The 18,265-nt window shown below is 31.9% G+C and overlaps 2 protein-coding genes across 8 annotated transcripts in view; both read left to right on the top strand.

Moving 5' to 3' along the window:
- LOC138325564 (hydroxymethylglutaryl-CoA synthase 1-like) overlaps positions 1 to 3,681 on the top strand; it is a 36,563-nt gene extending 32,882 nt beyond the window's left edge. For all 7 annotated transcript variants that reach the window (XM_069271318.1, XM_069271311.1, XM_069271312.1 and 4 more), the window contains one exon: positions 234 to 3,681. In XM_069271318.1, coding sequence (XP_069127419.1) covers positions 234 to 299 — 66 coding nt within the window. In that variant the 3' untranslated portion in view covers positions 300 to 3,681. The remainder of the gene's footprint in view (positions 1 to 233) is intronic.
- Positions 3,682 to 9,288: 5,607 nt separating this feature from the next.
- LOC138325563 (growth arrest and DNA damage-inducible protein GADD45 alpha-like) lies at positions 9,289 to 17,446 on the top strand. The gene is made up of 6 exons (XM_069271310.1): positions 9,289 to 9,548; positions 9,966 to 10,070; positions 10,223 to 10,343; positions 10,578 to 10,670; positions 11,201 to 11,343; positions 16,327 to 17,446. The coding sequence occupies exons 1-5, from the start codon at positions 9,508 to 9,510 to the stop codon at positions 11,300 to 11,302; spliced, it is 462 nt and encodes a 153-aa protein (XP_069127411.1). The 5' UTR covers positions 9,289 to 9,507; the 3' UTR covers positions 11,303 to 11,343; positions 16,327 to 17,446.
- The last annotated feature ends 819 nt before the right edge of the window (positions 17,447 to 18,265 follow it).

Raw genomic sequence — 18,265 nt, 5'->3', positions numbered from 1 at the left:
GAAATCTCTCATTTCGTCAGGATTTTCCTTCTTTTTGTGTTATGGATGGTATCCAAGTTTGCTGAATTTATGTTTTGACATAAAATCATCATTATATATACTAGATTATCTCCCTTAGACTATATTCGGATTCTAAACCAATGTAATTTCATATTTGATTTGAATTTATGTTTTATTTATAAATGACCGGACCAGAGTAGCCATTTTTTGATATACAGAATTTTGTTTTTCAGACAAAACAATCGTCCCTGTTTGAAGCTAGCCAACCAGGAGTAGCAGGCAAACTGTCACAATCCTGACGTCAACTTTAACGCTAGTAAAACTTTTTATTAGATAGTGTACTCCTCCTGTGTACCATATTGTCTCTTCATTTATCATTATAACCTAATAAACCCTGGAAGTGTTCAGTTTATGTCAAAGTGTTTTCCAATTATAGATAAACATGGTTAAATGGATGAAATATTGTAATAATCCAAAAAACTGTTCAGTTGAAGATTCAATTTTGTTATTTGGATTTTAACATTTAGTCTTTTTTATTTGTGGTACTATAAAACTATGAATATTTGTATGGGTTTATATTTTTGTGTACATCCTTAAAGTAAAAAATGAATTGAAATATCCAAAAGTTATACATGTATTATAAAAAAATAAACTGGCTCTAAAATGTTCTCCTAATTGAAAAAATCCACAAAATTTTGATAACACATTATTACATGACTTAACAGTCGTTTTGTGTGTCTAAACCATTACCATACCATATGACATTCTAGATTTTCTTCATTGAATGTTTTGTTGTATTGCCAGAGCATGATAAAATCCTTTCTGTTTGAAGAAAAAGTCAGCTTTGTCACACATGAGATTGGAATTCATACCATAATATGATAAAAATGCAATTTATTGTACTCTTGTCTAAGGAATCTATATATTCTAGCAATATTATGCAAATAACGAACAGAATTTTGATTAAGTTGAACAGGTAATCAACCATTATGTCATATTTTAACATTTAAGTTGATCAGAGCTGGCCTATACGATATCTGTTAGTGATAAAATATGTGGTCATATCCTGTTCTAGTTCCTCAGAGAAATTTCTTGCATATTACAGAGTTATCTGCTATTGTTGGTAGTTATTGATTTTTATGTCATAGCTTTATGAGTGTAATGGCATATTCTTCAGATAAAACATTGTCTTTTTTTGCTAACAAAGTTGTAATGTCACAGTCGATATCTACCAGTAAGGTAAGTAATTACCAGTAAGGGAGATAACTCTGCAATATGTAAATACAGAATGGTTGGCTTAAGGTTTATTTCTTATTTCCTTGTTACCTGTTACATACATGGGGACTTCATAGAACATATTATTGATTTTGTTGTTTTATTTGAGATAAAGTTTATCTTATATCCTTTTTGAAACTTTCCAATGACAGAAATCATCACAATCCTTTAACATACGACACAAATTCAGATATTAGTGTATATATTGTAGCTTTAATGTCTTACATGGTTGTTATAATGATAGAAATATAATCAAATAATGTGCTAAATTTTTGTTAATGACATCTTTTCATCATGACAAGCTACTTGATATTGGGCTTTAATTCCTTAACACAAGATATGACACTGGCATGCATCATATGTACAATTCCACGGTTATTGGTTTTCAGTTTGTTACTGTAGAAAAAGTTGGGAAGATGAGTACATTTTGTGATTTTGACAGGGAATGTGTATTGGAGTTAATTTTCATGAGAGATGATGTACTTTTCTCCTCCTTTTTACATTTCCATATTAACATGACACATCAAAAGTAAATTTGTGGTGAAAATTTTCGCTGCTTTATTAGTTGCTTTCATGTAAATTATTACAAAACAGGAACTAACACGTATCCACTGGATGTGAACTCTATATCTTGTATCTCTTTGACTAGAATCACTGATTTACACAAAACTAGAGTGTTTTTGTAAATTTATTTAGAGATAATTTCTATTAGTATAGCATTTGTATCTTGATTTGTATGGATTGTAGGCCTATGAGTCATTTTATTAAGCTTCATAAATATTTTATAATATGTATTTGTTAATTTATATTTACATAGTCCCTCTTCAAACACATTTATACAAGCTTTATACATTGTAGTTGACTAATAAGAAAAGTTTTTGATATATATGTAAAATTAGTGAATTTTAGTACTGTAAAAATTGCCCAAAGACATTAAAAATATTTACTATAATTAGAATTCAGGAGAACAGATATGTGTTTTTCTGAAATTATCATCCTGGACCCGATTAAGTTATCACAATTTGAGTTTTTCTCCTATATAACTTATATGAAAGTTTACGACTTAAGTCAGTTTTTGACATAAGTTTGTTTCGAGAAATGGGGGCCTTGTATAAGTTATCATTATCTATCCAATTTCCACAATGGTAATCATTGAAATGTAATTTTCACAGTCATGTTTTAGCAAATCAATTTCTGCCAAAAAGAGCAAAAATAATATGACTGATTTTACAAAGGAAGAAAGGGAAATAATTACAGTATTGATTTGATACTTATTTCAAATCAGATAGTTCAAACTATTTTTATCTGAACCTTAATTTTGGATATTTTAAAATGGTTCATCAATATTTATTCAGTTTTGTTTGAACTAACCAACTTTACCATACTTTTATTTTGTTTGTTTACTTAATGTTTATGGTTAAGTTTTGAATTTTGAAGCATTTCATTTGATGAAAATTGTAATAAATAAAAATAAATTGTTAACAATTTATTTTTCAACTTGATGAGTATTTAAATGGATTAAAATGGATTTTTGTTATGGATTTATTTTGCGTCTTGATGAATATTTTAATGGATTAAAAATTAATTTCTCTTTCAACAATTTTAATGCATCAGGGGAAATGATTTGAAGAAAACATTTTGGCTAGCGGTATTGATTTTAAATCATCTTGAATTATTAAAGAAACGGATTGATAAGGCCAAACTGTGAATAAAATTTGTAGTACCCATAACTTGCCATTTATTTAGTTTTAATATGTCATCGGTGCTCATCATGAACATTTTTTGTATCTTGATTTTTATATATCATTTTGTGGAAGATTTTGTTTTTAATTTGTTTTTGCTGCTAGTAAAGAAATTTGATTTCCTTACAACTAGAAATAATGTTTCTAATTGATCACATGTAGATTCTAAATTACATTTTGAGTATAGAATACATAATATTAATATATTTACATTTATGAACATATTATTCTATTGATAATTGGAGATAGCTGCACTGTATACGATGGAATTATATTTTCCCGTCTGCCATATCTGATACATTATGATACATTATGATACATTATGAACTATTTTGTTTCTTAAAATTTTGGTGTACTCCATACCTAAGCATTGTTGTTTTCTCTTGCACCATGAATAAAGGGTGTTTATGAGAAAGTGAGAAAGGGGAAAGAAAGAAGGAGAAAAGGATGAAATTAAAAAGAGAGAGATAGAGAAAAAGAAATGAAATGATTGAAGCTACCTGCATGTTTTAAGTGTTTTGCTTCTATAGCTTCCCTGGTGTGCTTGTCTGTGTTATAGTATTCTGGTAAGGAGAATAAAAGAAAACTGTGTGATAACAGTAGGTCAAACGTAAAAGAGGAATTTATATAGAAATCCCACTGGTAATAAACTGGTTTAAGCCTGTTTACTTCTTTGAGTTCTGTATGTCTCATTGTTTTGTACATACGTCATTGGTTTAATTGTTTTAATGTCCTATTAACAGCTAGGGTAATTCAAGGGCATACCCGATTTGTTGGTGTAGGGAAGCTGGAGTACCCGGAGAAAAAACACTGATTAGTAGTTCGTACCTGGCAACGTCCCCACATGAGACTCAAACTGGCGATCCTTAAGTAGAAGAATTATGGTAATATGTCGGGGCATCGACCACGGCGGCCACCAGAGATATGCCAAAGATATGCCATACTATGGTGACGAAAGATGGATCTTTTTCCCATATGGTACCGTCTTCTGCAGTATGCTTCAATGAGGTAGAATATAAAATGGACAAGTGTCTTGCTATTATATGTACAAGGAGACAAAATAACATACCACAGTCGCCCAAAACCACACACTCATCACACAGTGATTGTATACAGAATGAACCATTTTGAAAAGATCTAAATTAAATTTTTCAAGCAGAATCAACCAATCATCCCAGGAAAATGGTCATAAATCGCAAGAATTCTATGATCCTAGAGAAAACTGCTACACTTGGTCCTCGGTACGCATGTCCAATATCGGGTTTTCCGAAGATGATCAAGGGATCACCAACATCTTTAGCCACCTTAAAATATAGAATATTCACACGCAAAGAATATAAGATCAACAAAAAATTTAACTTCAACAGAATAGATCTACTTTAAAAGAGGCTCTTATGAAACTTGGACAACAGCAAGTCATGAAGTCCGCTAGAACTGCCACATGTTGTCCAATTTGAAGTGCAAAAATTAAAACGCCGGAGCACATTTTGTTTTAGAAGATGGTTATTGAAATGTTTCATTGTTTAGAAGATGGTCATTGAAATGGATTCATCTTTGAACTAAAAGGTATGGAAATATGGTCTATTATAAGTAGCGAAAAAAGCAGGATTATCTGAATAGCATATGGAGACTTGAAAGGAAAAAGTACCGCATCAAGAAGCCTTCCTCAAGGAAAAAGTACCGCATCAAGAAGCCTTCCTCAAGCTCGAAACTGTATTTGATTTGTTGTAAACAGACATTTTGTTAAACCAGTTTTAGAGAAAAGGGCAATTCTTTGCAATATCAAACGGATGCGGCTTTAACATCCATAAGATTTAGGGGATATAAAATTCATCGGCAAATCTTGAATGGAGTGGCTTGAATGTACATATCTGATATTTTCAACAAAATGTCGTTAGTCAAATTTAAAAAAATAGACATCGGCATCGTGATGCAGCACAGTAAGCAAACAACTCCATCCTTATCAAGTTTCACGGCATAAACAATAGTGAGGTGATTTCGTTTCACGATCATGCAATCCCTTGGGCCAAGAAAAATAAGGAATCACGAAACGGTAACAATATTGAGAAGAAAAGCTCACAATAAAGAAAGAAACACTGTCATTCTGATTCAACAAAAAGGTAAGACGGTCACGTTGTTTGTGCCTTTTCAACATAAATACAATTAAAAAAATGAAAGTATTACGTGTACAGTAACCTTAGAAGCAACATCAGAAATAAAAAAAAAATCCCAAAATCAAAGTGTATAATATATGTATTTTTCCTTATTTATAGAGGTTCGAGAATTCAGTTGTAGACGTCAGGATATGCACTCTCCCATCTTGTAAGTTCATTCTTCACAAATCAAGAAAGGTAAGTGGTGTTTTTCTTTCTCTCGTATTTCTATTGGTTTCTTTAATATGTACTCAAACTACTGACGACAGTCACATAAGGTATTCCTAATCAAACTGGCTTTAAGCTCAAGGCAATCAAGGTAAGATTTGTTTTGTTTATTTCATTGCAAACGTTCATTTATTTCGATAAATTGGTATATTGAAAGGATGATTGCTTCAAGTCCAGTCATATAATAAAGATATGCAAAAAACTTCATTATAGATAAGAGGGACAATTAGCTAGATAGCATTTTTTGTATTTCAATGATTTAAATATAGTGCAAATAAGTTGAAATGATGCGGCAAAATCAATAATCAAAGTGACATTTCTTTTTGGTGGTCTTAAAATAATGTTTGGCATTGTGTGTTGTGTAGTGTTGCATAGAAGGTCAATGTTGCCTTTCAATGTTTGTTCATTAACGAAATCACTTTCCCAAATTTGGAATTTTGTAGATTTTCTGTCCCTATTGCATGATCGTAAAAGGCGTCTAAATTTAGGATCTTTTCTTCCTAACTAACATTATCCTTCCTAACGTCTCCCTTGACACCGCCTCACTTTTGGTCTTTTGTGGAGCACTCGCCCCTGTGAGGTAGGCTCTGAATTCTGTGTCCTGGCTGAGTCACACCAGAAGTCTATAAAAGTGGTAGTTTCTTCTCCTGTTTAGCGCTCAGCATACAGGGAGTAGGACGTCTGGTTCGCTCGTATAATGTGACCGGGTGGGGTGTGTTTCTTGGTGTCTTCGGCGGCATGCTTCAGTGATATAGCACTATAAAAAGGGCAATAGTTCCACTATACAAGAAGACACAACACGAACATACCGCAGTCTCCCAAAACACGCACCTCGCACTTCATAAACGCTACACTCTGCATGCATGGGATGCCGTCCTTACATGACCTTGTCTGTAAAATAGGACGTTGATTAATCAAACAAATTTTTCGATGTTTACAAAAGTAAGTTTTGAATGACAAATGCTCTCCAGTAAATATTATACTTCAAGAAGAAAATGAATTACAAATGATTTACCAACTTTATTTCGCGGCTACTAAATTTCGCGATTTCCATTTTAAAACAAGTTCGCGAAGAACAACACTCGCAGATTTAAAAATTGATTGGAAATTTCTTTCCATATTATAGTATTGATATTGATTCATGGAGATAAACTTTCGCGAATCGCGATATTTGTGGAAGTAAATCGCACACGACAGAAGTTAGTTTACAGCATCCGGAGCAAATTGTTCAAAGGAATATTAGACTTATGGAATATTCACGACGATTTTCAGATGCCGGTAAAACAATGCCTGATTTTTCCCCATTTGACTTGAATTAAAAGCTTACCATCTATTGTATTTGGAAATTAATTCCACTTTAAAGTGTTAAAATGTATCGTTCATAGAGTACTGACATTTCTTCAAATTTCGTCAGGCTTGTTTTGAATTTATTTGTTCTGCATTCAAAAATAATTATTCAGTATTCTAAACACATTGTGAACACAGTCCTAAATATAGTAAGTAAATTTGTAAGAGAATCTATATGACATGGTAAGCGTACTATTGTTTTAGACTCATCAACATGTGGACATTGCAATATTGTGGTTATCTTCGCCGACAAAAATGCTTAACTTACACCACAGGTTTCGCTATTAGTTTGAATTTATTCTTTTAAAACAAATTTCATCACCAATGTCATGTTTGTCTTTTACACGTATTTATGTTTGTCATGTTTATACTTATTTATCTGTTTTAACGGAATATAAAAACACTTAAATAAACCGTATTATCAGTATAGTTGTTTGTTGTAGTTACTAGTACATCTAGTACATTCTGCTGAGCCATTTCTAAATTTACAACCACATATACTTCGTTAATGCCTCATTTGTTATATTGATTATACATTGTTATCACCATGGGTGAAGTTCACCTTTACGATCAGGGTAAAAGGTCGAGAACATTCCACGTGGTTGTAAGGATACCCCGGATGTGTTTTGTATCCGGTGTCCTTCTTACCTTTAATTTATTATATACACCACACCTGATGGGAAAATCCAAAATACAACCATGTGCAAATATTGTGTAATGCTAAGACATTCCTTTACAGGGTGGTAACAGGTTTTATGAATGAACATTTTAAACCAAACGAAATAGTCACGAGATATACGTTCAAGTGCCATTCATAAATTTTATTGAAGGTGGCAAAATTAGAAAATTAGAAATATTGATTAATAGAAAATTCATAAACAGGTGATGAGGCTTCGATGACTTGCTTCATAAAATTGCAAAACGACAACTATCAATACAAAATTAAATATTGAAATATAGAAAAATCATGAACAGGTGATAACTTCGATGACTTGCTTCATAAAATTGTAAAAAAGACAACTATCAATACAAAATTAATAAGATGTTAAAATCCTCTATGTTGAATACGTTGAAAGTGATTACAATTTATAAAGAATGCAATGAATCATGAATGATATACAATTGTATATATCATAAACGTATACAATTGTATATATTATAAACTTATACAATTGTATAATCATAAACTTATACATTTGTATATATCATAAACTTATACATGTGTATATATCATAAACTTATACAATTGTATATATCATAAACTTATACAATTGTATATATCATAAACGTATACAATTGTATATATTATAAACTTATACAATTGTATAATCATAAACTTATACATTTGTATATATCATAAACTTATACATGTGTATATATCATAAACTTATACAATTGTATATATCATAAACTTATACAATTGTATATATCATAAACTTATACATTTGTATATATCATAAACTTATACAATTGTATATATCATAAACTTATACAATTGTATATATCATAAACTTATACAATTGCACATATCATAAACTTAATTGTGTCCTTTTGATCATAAACATTAGTTGTCGGACGTCAGAATGATATATTATGATAGGTAACCTTTTTATTTCAATATAAAATTGTACATCAATTGACATAATACGTAAGCTGAATCGTGTAACGTATATCCAATATTGTTTGCTCCATCATATCTTGCACATCGCTCAATAATGGTCATCAAGAAGTGCATCACAGCTATATATAGGTATATAGTTATTGAAACGATATTTTATGATACAATCTTACATTATTGCTGCTAATAATGACATGTAAAACTTCTATATATTTTGTATATAATATTGTATCCGTTATAATGACTTATTTATTATTTTATCAGTATTTGCATGTTGTTTTTAAATGTCATTACAGTTGTTGATTTTGTCTGTAATACTTAAGCGAATTTAAAGTTGTATGCATACATGTTATGTTAATGAATAATCATAACTATAAAATTAAAAAAAAATAATAGCTTGAACTAAAAACAAAAACAATTAGATACGTTACAACTTTCAATATGTATTAAGATAAGCACATGACAAAACTTATGAATGAGTAAAGTACGATATGAATATTCATATTCACGTGGATGGACTTCAGAACCTCCGTCGTGTTCTGACACGCATTACCCGGTACTGCCCGACACCACGAGTTCCCGGTACTGGGAACACACGTGGACTATTTCACACTATTCCGGATGATGGTGCAATACCCTCGTTGCCATTAGATTCCTGGTTTTTCATGACGAAATATCTATATTTAGAATTTAGGGGAAACACCGAAATAGAAAAAATAAAAACTGCACAGGTAAAAACTATGAACTACTTGCCAAATATTTCCAGTTCGTTTTGTAAGTAAATTTACAATTTAGATTTATGTGATCGGAACACTTAATTAAGTATTTGAGCATTCAATGGTCATTATCGCCAACGTAGCATTATCGTCGTGGCTAACCGGTTCGCCACCATTAGCGACCCTGTTGTTATAGCATAACATGACTTGTGAACTTTGAACTCGCGTTGAGCCAACCAGAAAGCTGGATTCTACTTATCGACCTGCCCGCCTCTCGGTAAAGATCTCGGTGAAGGAATTTGCTGACACATTATTCATCCTCGCTTAGTAAGCCAAGGCGGAAAACGTACCGGCTCTTTCTAAAACGTGGAGTTTAATCGTCAAAATAAGTGAAAATTTTGTGAAAAAGTTTAACAGAAACGAAGAAGATGACTTTAACTGAAATTGACAACAATAAGGAGCATCGAAGGTAAGATAGCGTTTGTACACGTGTACCTAACGTCCTAATGAGCTTGCATCAGATTCACTTGCACTGTTCAGAGTCCATTCTAGAATAGCTATAATGAGAAGTATGCTATATTAGCTTATGAATATATTGTGCTTTGTTATTTGTTGTAAAAGTCTCCATCAGTATGATATGCTTCAAGAAAAGTTTCATTAAGGTACTTATAACTACATATTCAACGTAGTCATTGTATTGATTGATGTGCAATTCATATGTATTAAAGAAGTAACGCCCATCTAAGCAGCATTGGTGTAGTATTTAATTTAGTAATACCCACAGGACACATAAAAGTAATGCATCTGCTAGCAAACATAACACAGACCTAATTATAAACTGTACCAAATATGACATTTCATGTAGCTTTTGGTATTTCTTCTACAGAAACATGGCGAAAATAAGTTTTGCATTAAAAGAAGCACTGCAACAGGCAGTGAAAGAAGGTAGAACAACAATTGGTGGTTACGAGTGCGCCAAACAAATGCAAGGGTAAGTCGTCAAGTTCATCGGTGTTTCCGTATGCATTAACCCGAACTTCATATCGAGTAACTGTAATAATCTTTAACAAATATCAATTCGTTGAATTATAAGGAAGATTATTTTGGATTTTTTGTTATAATTTCCTTATTATTTGTTAACAGGAAAGCAGATAGATTTGCGTACTGTGTGTTTCCTGAGCAGACGACGGATGATGCTATGACCAGCATTGAAAGAATACTGTTAGAGGCATATTGTCGGGAACATCGTATCAGAATTGTGAGGGTAGGTATCAAAATAATTCGGAAAAATAACCAGCATTTTGAATGCTTTTACGCTACAAAACAGACATAGTAACAATACAAACAGTAGAAACAGACGCATGTACTATTCAACAGAAATTGGTGCAAGTAGAGACAAATGATTTATTGCTATTAATGATAATCAGTCAAATTCGTCATGACTCCAATTAAAAAGTAGAATTGCGTGATGTAATGTTGTGTTCCATTTTGTTAACAGGTTGGCAACTCCAAGAACCTGGGGAAGGTGATTTGCAAATTATCCAACAAGCGTTACAACCGCGAGAGTGACTACAACTGTGTGTTAGTGGAGGTAAGCCTATATATTATATAATATATCAGTCATTATCGATTTCTACTGTACAACAGGTTCAGTACCAGGTGCTGGTATAACGCTGCACGTGCTGTATAGATCTAAAGGTTTTATTGAAAGGTTATGGTACGGGTAAATATACCCAGGTACGGTAGCCATTGTGTGTGTAACACATCCTGCACGGTCGAAATGTAAATATTTGTAGACTTATAGAACAAGATAATAAAAAGTGGAACCATTTACCATATGCTTCTATTCTAGTAGCGAATGGCTTAACATCAAGAGGATTTCATTTAAATGTAAGCGTTATTGTTGAAATAAAAAGCGTCTAAGGTTTTGTTTCACAATCATGCGAGCGACGGTATAGTAACTTTCACAAGCATTGTTATTGTTGTTATTGTAAACATTATTCCGATAGGTTGCTAACCATTATTATGCAATATGAAATGGTTATCAATTTGATTCCACAATACCTAATGATTGTAATTACAATATTATTGTTACATTTTGGTGTTTTATTTCTATTTCAGAAATCCAGAAACTCCGTGAACGCGGACGAGGTGATGTTTATGGACTGTCACCGCGAGGCTATAAAGAAGGACCCTTGGTACGTCACCGAGATCCCCTTATAGACTGGTCTCCCCAACCACACCCTTACGACTGGAACCCAAAAGTAAGTACTCTTCATCCTAATCGATAAGGTTCCCTTGAGCAAAGTCCGAAGTGCGCACTGATCTATTCATTAAATCCTGCTTTTATTCACTTGAAAAGGCACATAATGTATGTATACACATTTAAGAGTGTATTGCACAACATGCACGAAATTACTTCAACGGGAGGCAACTTGGGTTAATGGATCGTGCGGGATAATGTGTATACATTAAATGTGCATGCACTTATCTTTTGTAATTGTTAGCATAAAGTGCTTTTTACTGAAAAAGCTTGCTTTTCCAGTATTGCTACGGCCCGGATGACCCACTAATTTAAATGCGATTGACCTCTCATTTGCATGCGATTTTTTCTCTTTTCCTCTTTCTAGAACAAATATGCTGCCATAGTGCAGTTAAACAACTTCTATGGTATTTCATTAAATAGAATAGTTTCAAACATGTCTACAAAAACTATAGCATGAACGTCTATAATTGAAAAATAGTGAGGATAATTTGCATCAGTGGTAGCGATCGGTGGCCTAATTCTCGCCAACATTTGCATATATTTATGTAAACATCCGGTTTGGGTAACACTAAATTAAGGAATTGTCAGAATTTTGGTATGTAAGTATCTAATTGTAGTTTGATGTATACATTCATAATCTATTATATAATGACAATTTTTTTATTCATCCCGACGTAAGAAAGATACAAAAGTTGTTTGTTTTTACATGTATTATATTGATAGTCATTTTGGAGAACAGGTACGTTCGTATTGTGATCATGTCATTACGATAGCCCACTGAATTTAACCAAGTCTCACTCAAACAGACGCTTGTTAACTACGTACGCATCAAGCGTCTGGGTGATCTATGCAGAAGCTAACAAACACGATAAATTCTGAGTTACGCTGGTTCCTTATCATTTCGCACGGATTGTCAACTAACGCATCCTTTCATTAACGAGGGAATATTTAATACACGGATACAGATACAATGAAATATCGTGACACTCAGCAATAGTGTAAACGGCCGAATGTAAACAAAGACGTCATCACGCAAAGCGGACCTGTGATGTAAACTTGCAAGTCAAGAGATATTTTCCATTTAATTATCGAGCGTAATAAATGCATTCTCATATCTGAAAAACACCGAAGAATATTTGAACACTGCATGTTGCAAGCCACCTTGCTAGTAAACTACGGAATTCTTTTTGTATTTGGAGACAGAAGCAGTGAAAATCGTAAGTTTCATTTCGTTTTGCTTCTTTGCCTATCATGCCTATGGGTCGGTATATTATTATATGAACTATTTGACAGACATCGGCACATGAAGTGAACTTACAACATCAGGAGTATGTGTGAATTCCTGCTAACATCCATATGATCGACGTTTTATTTTATTACAACGCAACAAAATTGAATATCACTTTAAATTTGAAGTAGTTTGTTGTTATATAATTAGCAGTTGACAAGATTCATTTTTGGTATTATTTTCTAATGCGATGACATCAAATTTAATATTAATGCATAGAAACAATTTACCAGATTGTCAATATGTATATAAACATCACAAAGCATGTGTGTGTAATACACATGTGAATACAGAATTTCTTTAGATAAATAGAAGAATTGTAATGCTAGATTTATTTAAGACAATTGATATCTGGGATTTCGAAATTGGCGGTATGAACTTAAAACATCGATTAAACAGTCACTACATATATAACTTCATGGATTCAGAGAATTTATAATAACACTTACCAAAATAAACAATAACCTGTGCACTGTAATATATCATACATGGTAAATTTACACTTGCTCAATATTACAGAATTTGGTTTAAAGTAAGTTTTGCTAACAGTAAAAAACATTGTATTTTATCAATGTGTATCAGGTATAGGAGACAAATTAATTATGATGCTAATATATTAAAGATGCTTCACCGCTGACAAATGGTATTTTTTCACAATCAAAAACGGGAGCAGACAATTTAGTATTTTTCTTCAGTTACAAAAGTTACTTACTTTACACCATTACCGCCGTTGAAAAGTTTGAGCTCCAATTTCACAATTTTCCAATTTATGGAATGAAGTACTGAGTGCGCTTGACCCAAAGGAAAAATTAATTATTTTATATTATTTTTGTGTTAATAAGACTTATGAATACACGATTAAGGTTAACTAATTATTGTTCAAATGATGAATATCATTTATACTCTGTCGGCGGTGGAGCATCTTTAACTCAAAGTACTTGTATACATGAGTCCAATTTCTTCCTTTTGTCATTGTTAGATGATTTCTGTAACTTTTTTATAACAAATTAAGAATATTGATATATATGTTAAATTTTATAATTACAGGACTCATTGGCTAGTCATCTGAAGCAGATTCATAATTGTTGAAGACTGGAGATTATCAGGATTACTTTGGAAGCAGTGAAATGATTCTAAGGATGACTACCAGGCATATATTAAACTAGCTGCGACAACATACATGTAGCTCTGGACAACAAGCATATGGATTGGTGCTTCTCATTTGCATTGTTTCGTAATGCCAATTAAAACACAAAAATACAAAAAAGTAAATCCAGTATATTTGCAACTTTTGCAAAGAGTTGTCACCATTTGACATACTGACGATTGTTATCAATCTGTGCCATTCTGTGGAGAGATAGAAGGTGTTTAAACTTTTAACTTTACAGACTGATTCACATGTTAGTCTTTCTGTTTTGTTGTAAAATTCATACAAACAAAAAGAGTTTTCTTGGCTTGAATGAAACACACTACATATGTTCTGACAGACGGTCATTATCAGAACTACAATTCTGTCCCATTGACTGTAATGTTGCAAAACATCAAGTGATGACAATTAGCGAGTGTCGAGTAACTTTGTATTTAGATATATATAGAAATATCCTACATTTATAATATAAACTGATAATTTATTTACCTATCATCACGCCTGAATTATCATTGCTACAATGTATATTTCAATGATTCACATCTGTGACACGGCCATATAAGTACATTGTATATGGAATGACATTCATTTATTTGCTAAAACAGAAAACATATTAAACAGTTTTACTTGTTGACTTTGTGCAGTGTGTTCACCAAAATGACACAAATTTTAATGCTTCTGGTGACATAGCCCATTGGTTGTTCCCATTAGTTGATGCCTCTATCAAATGTTTTTACAACTGTTTCTGATCTTGTTACCAATACATGTATAAACAGTTGTAAGTAATGTGACATTAACAACAAGTTGCCAATAATGTGTGATTACATGTACGTTAATTTCATATTCTTAACATAATTAAATGGGAAAAAAACCTTTAAAACATAACAAAAAAAGTATTCATTTTAGTACATAAACATAAAAACCGATCGGCAGTCCGGAAAATTTGTAATCTGGGCGGTTTAGGCTGGGAACGAAGGTGTCCAGATTATCGAGGGTCCAATGTACATGTCAATGTATACAAATAACACACTGATTTTGAGAATGGTTGTTTTAATATGCTGTTAAGAATTCTCAGTGTCCATTTTATGCATTATATAGAGACAGTATCATACTGAATCTGACTTTGATATGACTTTTCTTCAATATTGCAGCAAAGTATCAAGAACTGCTCTTTACTTACTAATATGCCTGAATACATTGTGTGTATCACAGAAGAGAAGTAGAAAAAATAATGTATTGTGATGTTATTTCATGTTTGTATTAAAGTATTTTTGAATAAACATAATTCAAATCAATTCAGTTTTGATTTTGATGCAGTAACCAATTCTTTAAATGAACATTTGACCCTTAGTTTTTGTCATTTCATTTCTTCTCTTGAAAATTATCTAATTAATTGCCTTTTGCCCTTTCCTCCTGTAATAGATCTGTACCACATAGTTCATCGGAAAAAAAATACTTGTATATTATATGCATTGCACATAGTTCTTTATAAATGAGGTCTGTAAACAACATTTGCAGCATAAGCCATGAACTTTTGTAAAAATGCCATCAAGGGATATCCATGTGTCAGATTATACTTTCTTCTTAATGGAGTCTTAATGTTTCCCTTGTTGTCATTTTACTGCAGATTGTTATTAGCTGTAGGTCTCCATGGCCTTGTCCTCAAGATCAATTATCAAATAATCATAACTACAATTTTTTTCTTTATTTTGTTATTCAGACAATTATATTCAAACATTAGAGAAAAGGTCACATGACACTGATTGCAAATATTTGTTGAAACTGTTGAATTCAAGATAGGTTCAAAGTTCAAATCTAAAAGAAATTTTCTAGCATTTTCTTAAAATCTTCTCATAATTTTTAGATTCATCTTTTGATATGAGGAGGAATGGTTGTCTGCAATCTCAACAATTTATCCAAAATTAATTAAATGAATACTTGGAAGATAAATAACCCAACTTGATAATGACATGGGACTTGCAAGAAAATACACACCCTAAAATGTTACTAATGACATATTTGCCTTCTTTGAACTAAAATTTTGTTACATCAATGCTTTTTCAGTTTAGTACTTACAGTACTTTGATTATAAATTGTTTGTTTACATAATTGGTATAAAGTGATAATAACTGATAAGTATATTTCACATTTCAATTAACTATATATTTATAAATATATCGCTATTTCTTGGAAAACTTGCATGCACTTAAACGAATACACAAAAAAATGTTTTAGAGGCTCGTTTTGATCAAAGAAAAAATGTCATGAAAAGTATTTTTATGGCAAATTAAATTGCATTACAAATAAATAATACCTGATTAAACCCCTTTTTGCACGTTTCTGATTATATTTAAATACGAGTAACTACAGTATAGGACAAATTTATATAGATATTCAAACAGCACAGATTACGCGAAGCAATTTTCTAAATTTTGAAGTATTTTTCTATAATTTCGAGAGAATGAATATATGTCGATAAATTCCATCCGGTTTGTTTTTATTTATAAAAATATGTTTACTTACAAATTCTGTGTTTATTGTTTCAGGGTCAACAAAACGACAATACGTCAGACCGCTTGTGCTGGCGGGGCCGGTGATGTACCATGACATTGAATATCTCATACTAGGAACCCTGTCGGACCACCGGTGTTCTTCATGGAAGTGATCTATATCATGACACTTTGCGTTCGTGGGATATTCATATAGTGGGACATCGCTGTTAATCTGCAATAATCTTTTGCAACATATCATATGAAATTGTTTTACTTTTACAAGATGTGTGAGAAAAAAGGCAATGAAGAAAAAAAAGAAGTAAATATAGAAAAAAATGAAAGAAGAGGAAAAAAGAAAAAAAATACAAAAAACAGTATGTGACTTAGACCACCGTCACAAAGAGTGCAATGTTTTCTGACACAAAGTGAAAAATATTTTATTGAGTGTGTAAAATAAAAAACTATTGCAGAATTGTCCAAAAGGCCAGGAATATATCGATGGACATGGTGAAAGAGGAAGATTAAGATATGTATACACCGGAGTGCTAATGTTAAATACATATGTACCAGGAGTATATATTTATATCCAACAATCGTGACATACTCGTGGCGTATCACAATAGATTCCAACAACATACCGAGTATGTTTACCACACATACGACTGAATGGGTATCTAGGGCAGCAGTCCTACCCTTGTCAGCACGTGGACATACTCTGGTGATCATCTCTGTACACAGAGGAGAGAGGTGTAGCTTGTACAGCATCAAAGCATATGCTGATCATGTAAAACACTTCTAAATACGCTGACGTATTCTTTATTATTATATAATGCAATGTGAAAAAACTGCAAAGTTATATTTGCCAACATAATTTTTCTATGTACAAATAGTATCTTTGTAAATATATTAGTTTTCTGTGTAGTATCATTGCTTATACATTTGTTTTCTGTGAAAATGATAATAAAACTAAGTATGATATGCATATTTTGTCCATTTTTAGTTTAAGATTTAGTTTAGTTTGTTGCTTGTTTTAAAATGAACACGATAATCATGCACATTTTCATTTGATTAATTTTGCTGTACATAAATGACTTTCAAGTAATTTTGAATTATTAGACATGTACATTGTTTGATTGAAGTGGATTGATGTGGAATAAAAATGTAGAAAATATGATTTAGTATTTGTATTTTTTCTTTTGAGGGGTGTTCAGGACCACACGAGGTATAATGATAACATAATGAATTCCGTTTAATTTGGTTTTGTTTAGTTTGAAGTCCTTTTAACAGTCAGTCATTTAAGGACGTGTCAGGTTTAGGAGGTTGAGAAATTGAGGAATTAAAAAGCAAATAGCTATGAACATATCGGACCTCCTACCACAAATGAAAGTCGAGTTTTCAAATAAGAACATTTCTTGGTGAAACATTCCTTCAGCTTTCTTCCCCATCAGTTTGATTAAATATCTCCGACAGACGTCGACACTAGCTACTATTTTAAATAAAAACATTTGCATAGTACAAAACGAAAATCAATTCTTATCTTTCCAAAAAATTATTGAAAAATGAAATCATGACAAAGAAAACATCTACTATTATAACTGTGTATAGATATTGATACAATTGATGATATCAGGAAACCACAAAAATAGTTATCATTAATAATTTCTGATATGTAGCAATATAGATTTAATAAAAACTCAACTCGTTTTTATACAGGTAGATTTTACGTATAAATGTAAAGTTACTGAATTTAGTCCTGTCCTTGTTTGAACATGAGTTAAGGCTTATATTCATGTCACCTTATGTATATACAGATGTTAATATATTCACTGGGAAGTGTATGTATGGTGACAACTGTATAAAACTTGTTTATGTATTTTTATATAGGTGTTATGTCATGTTGATGTCAATGACATGTGATCCAAAAACCACGATACTGACTTACTAAGTGGGTATATACACACGCTGTTCTGTCCAGCTAGCCGCCAGCGGTAAC

The sequence above is a fragment of the Argopecten irradians genome, chromosome 6, assembly GCF_041381155.1.
Source record: "Argopecten irradians isolate NY chromosome 6, Ai_NY, whole genome shotgun sequence".
In the NCBI taxonomy this organism is placed as follows: domain Eukaryota; kingdom Metazoa; phylum Mollusca; class Bivalvia; order Pectinida; family Pectinidae; genus Argopecten; species Argopecten irradians.
This window is presented reverse-complemented; position numbering and strand designations above follow the sequence as displayed.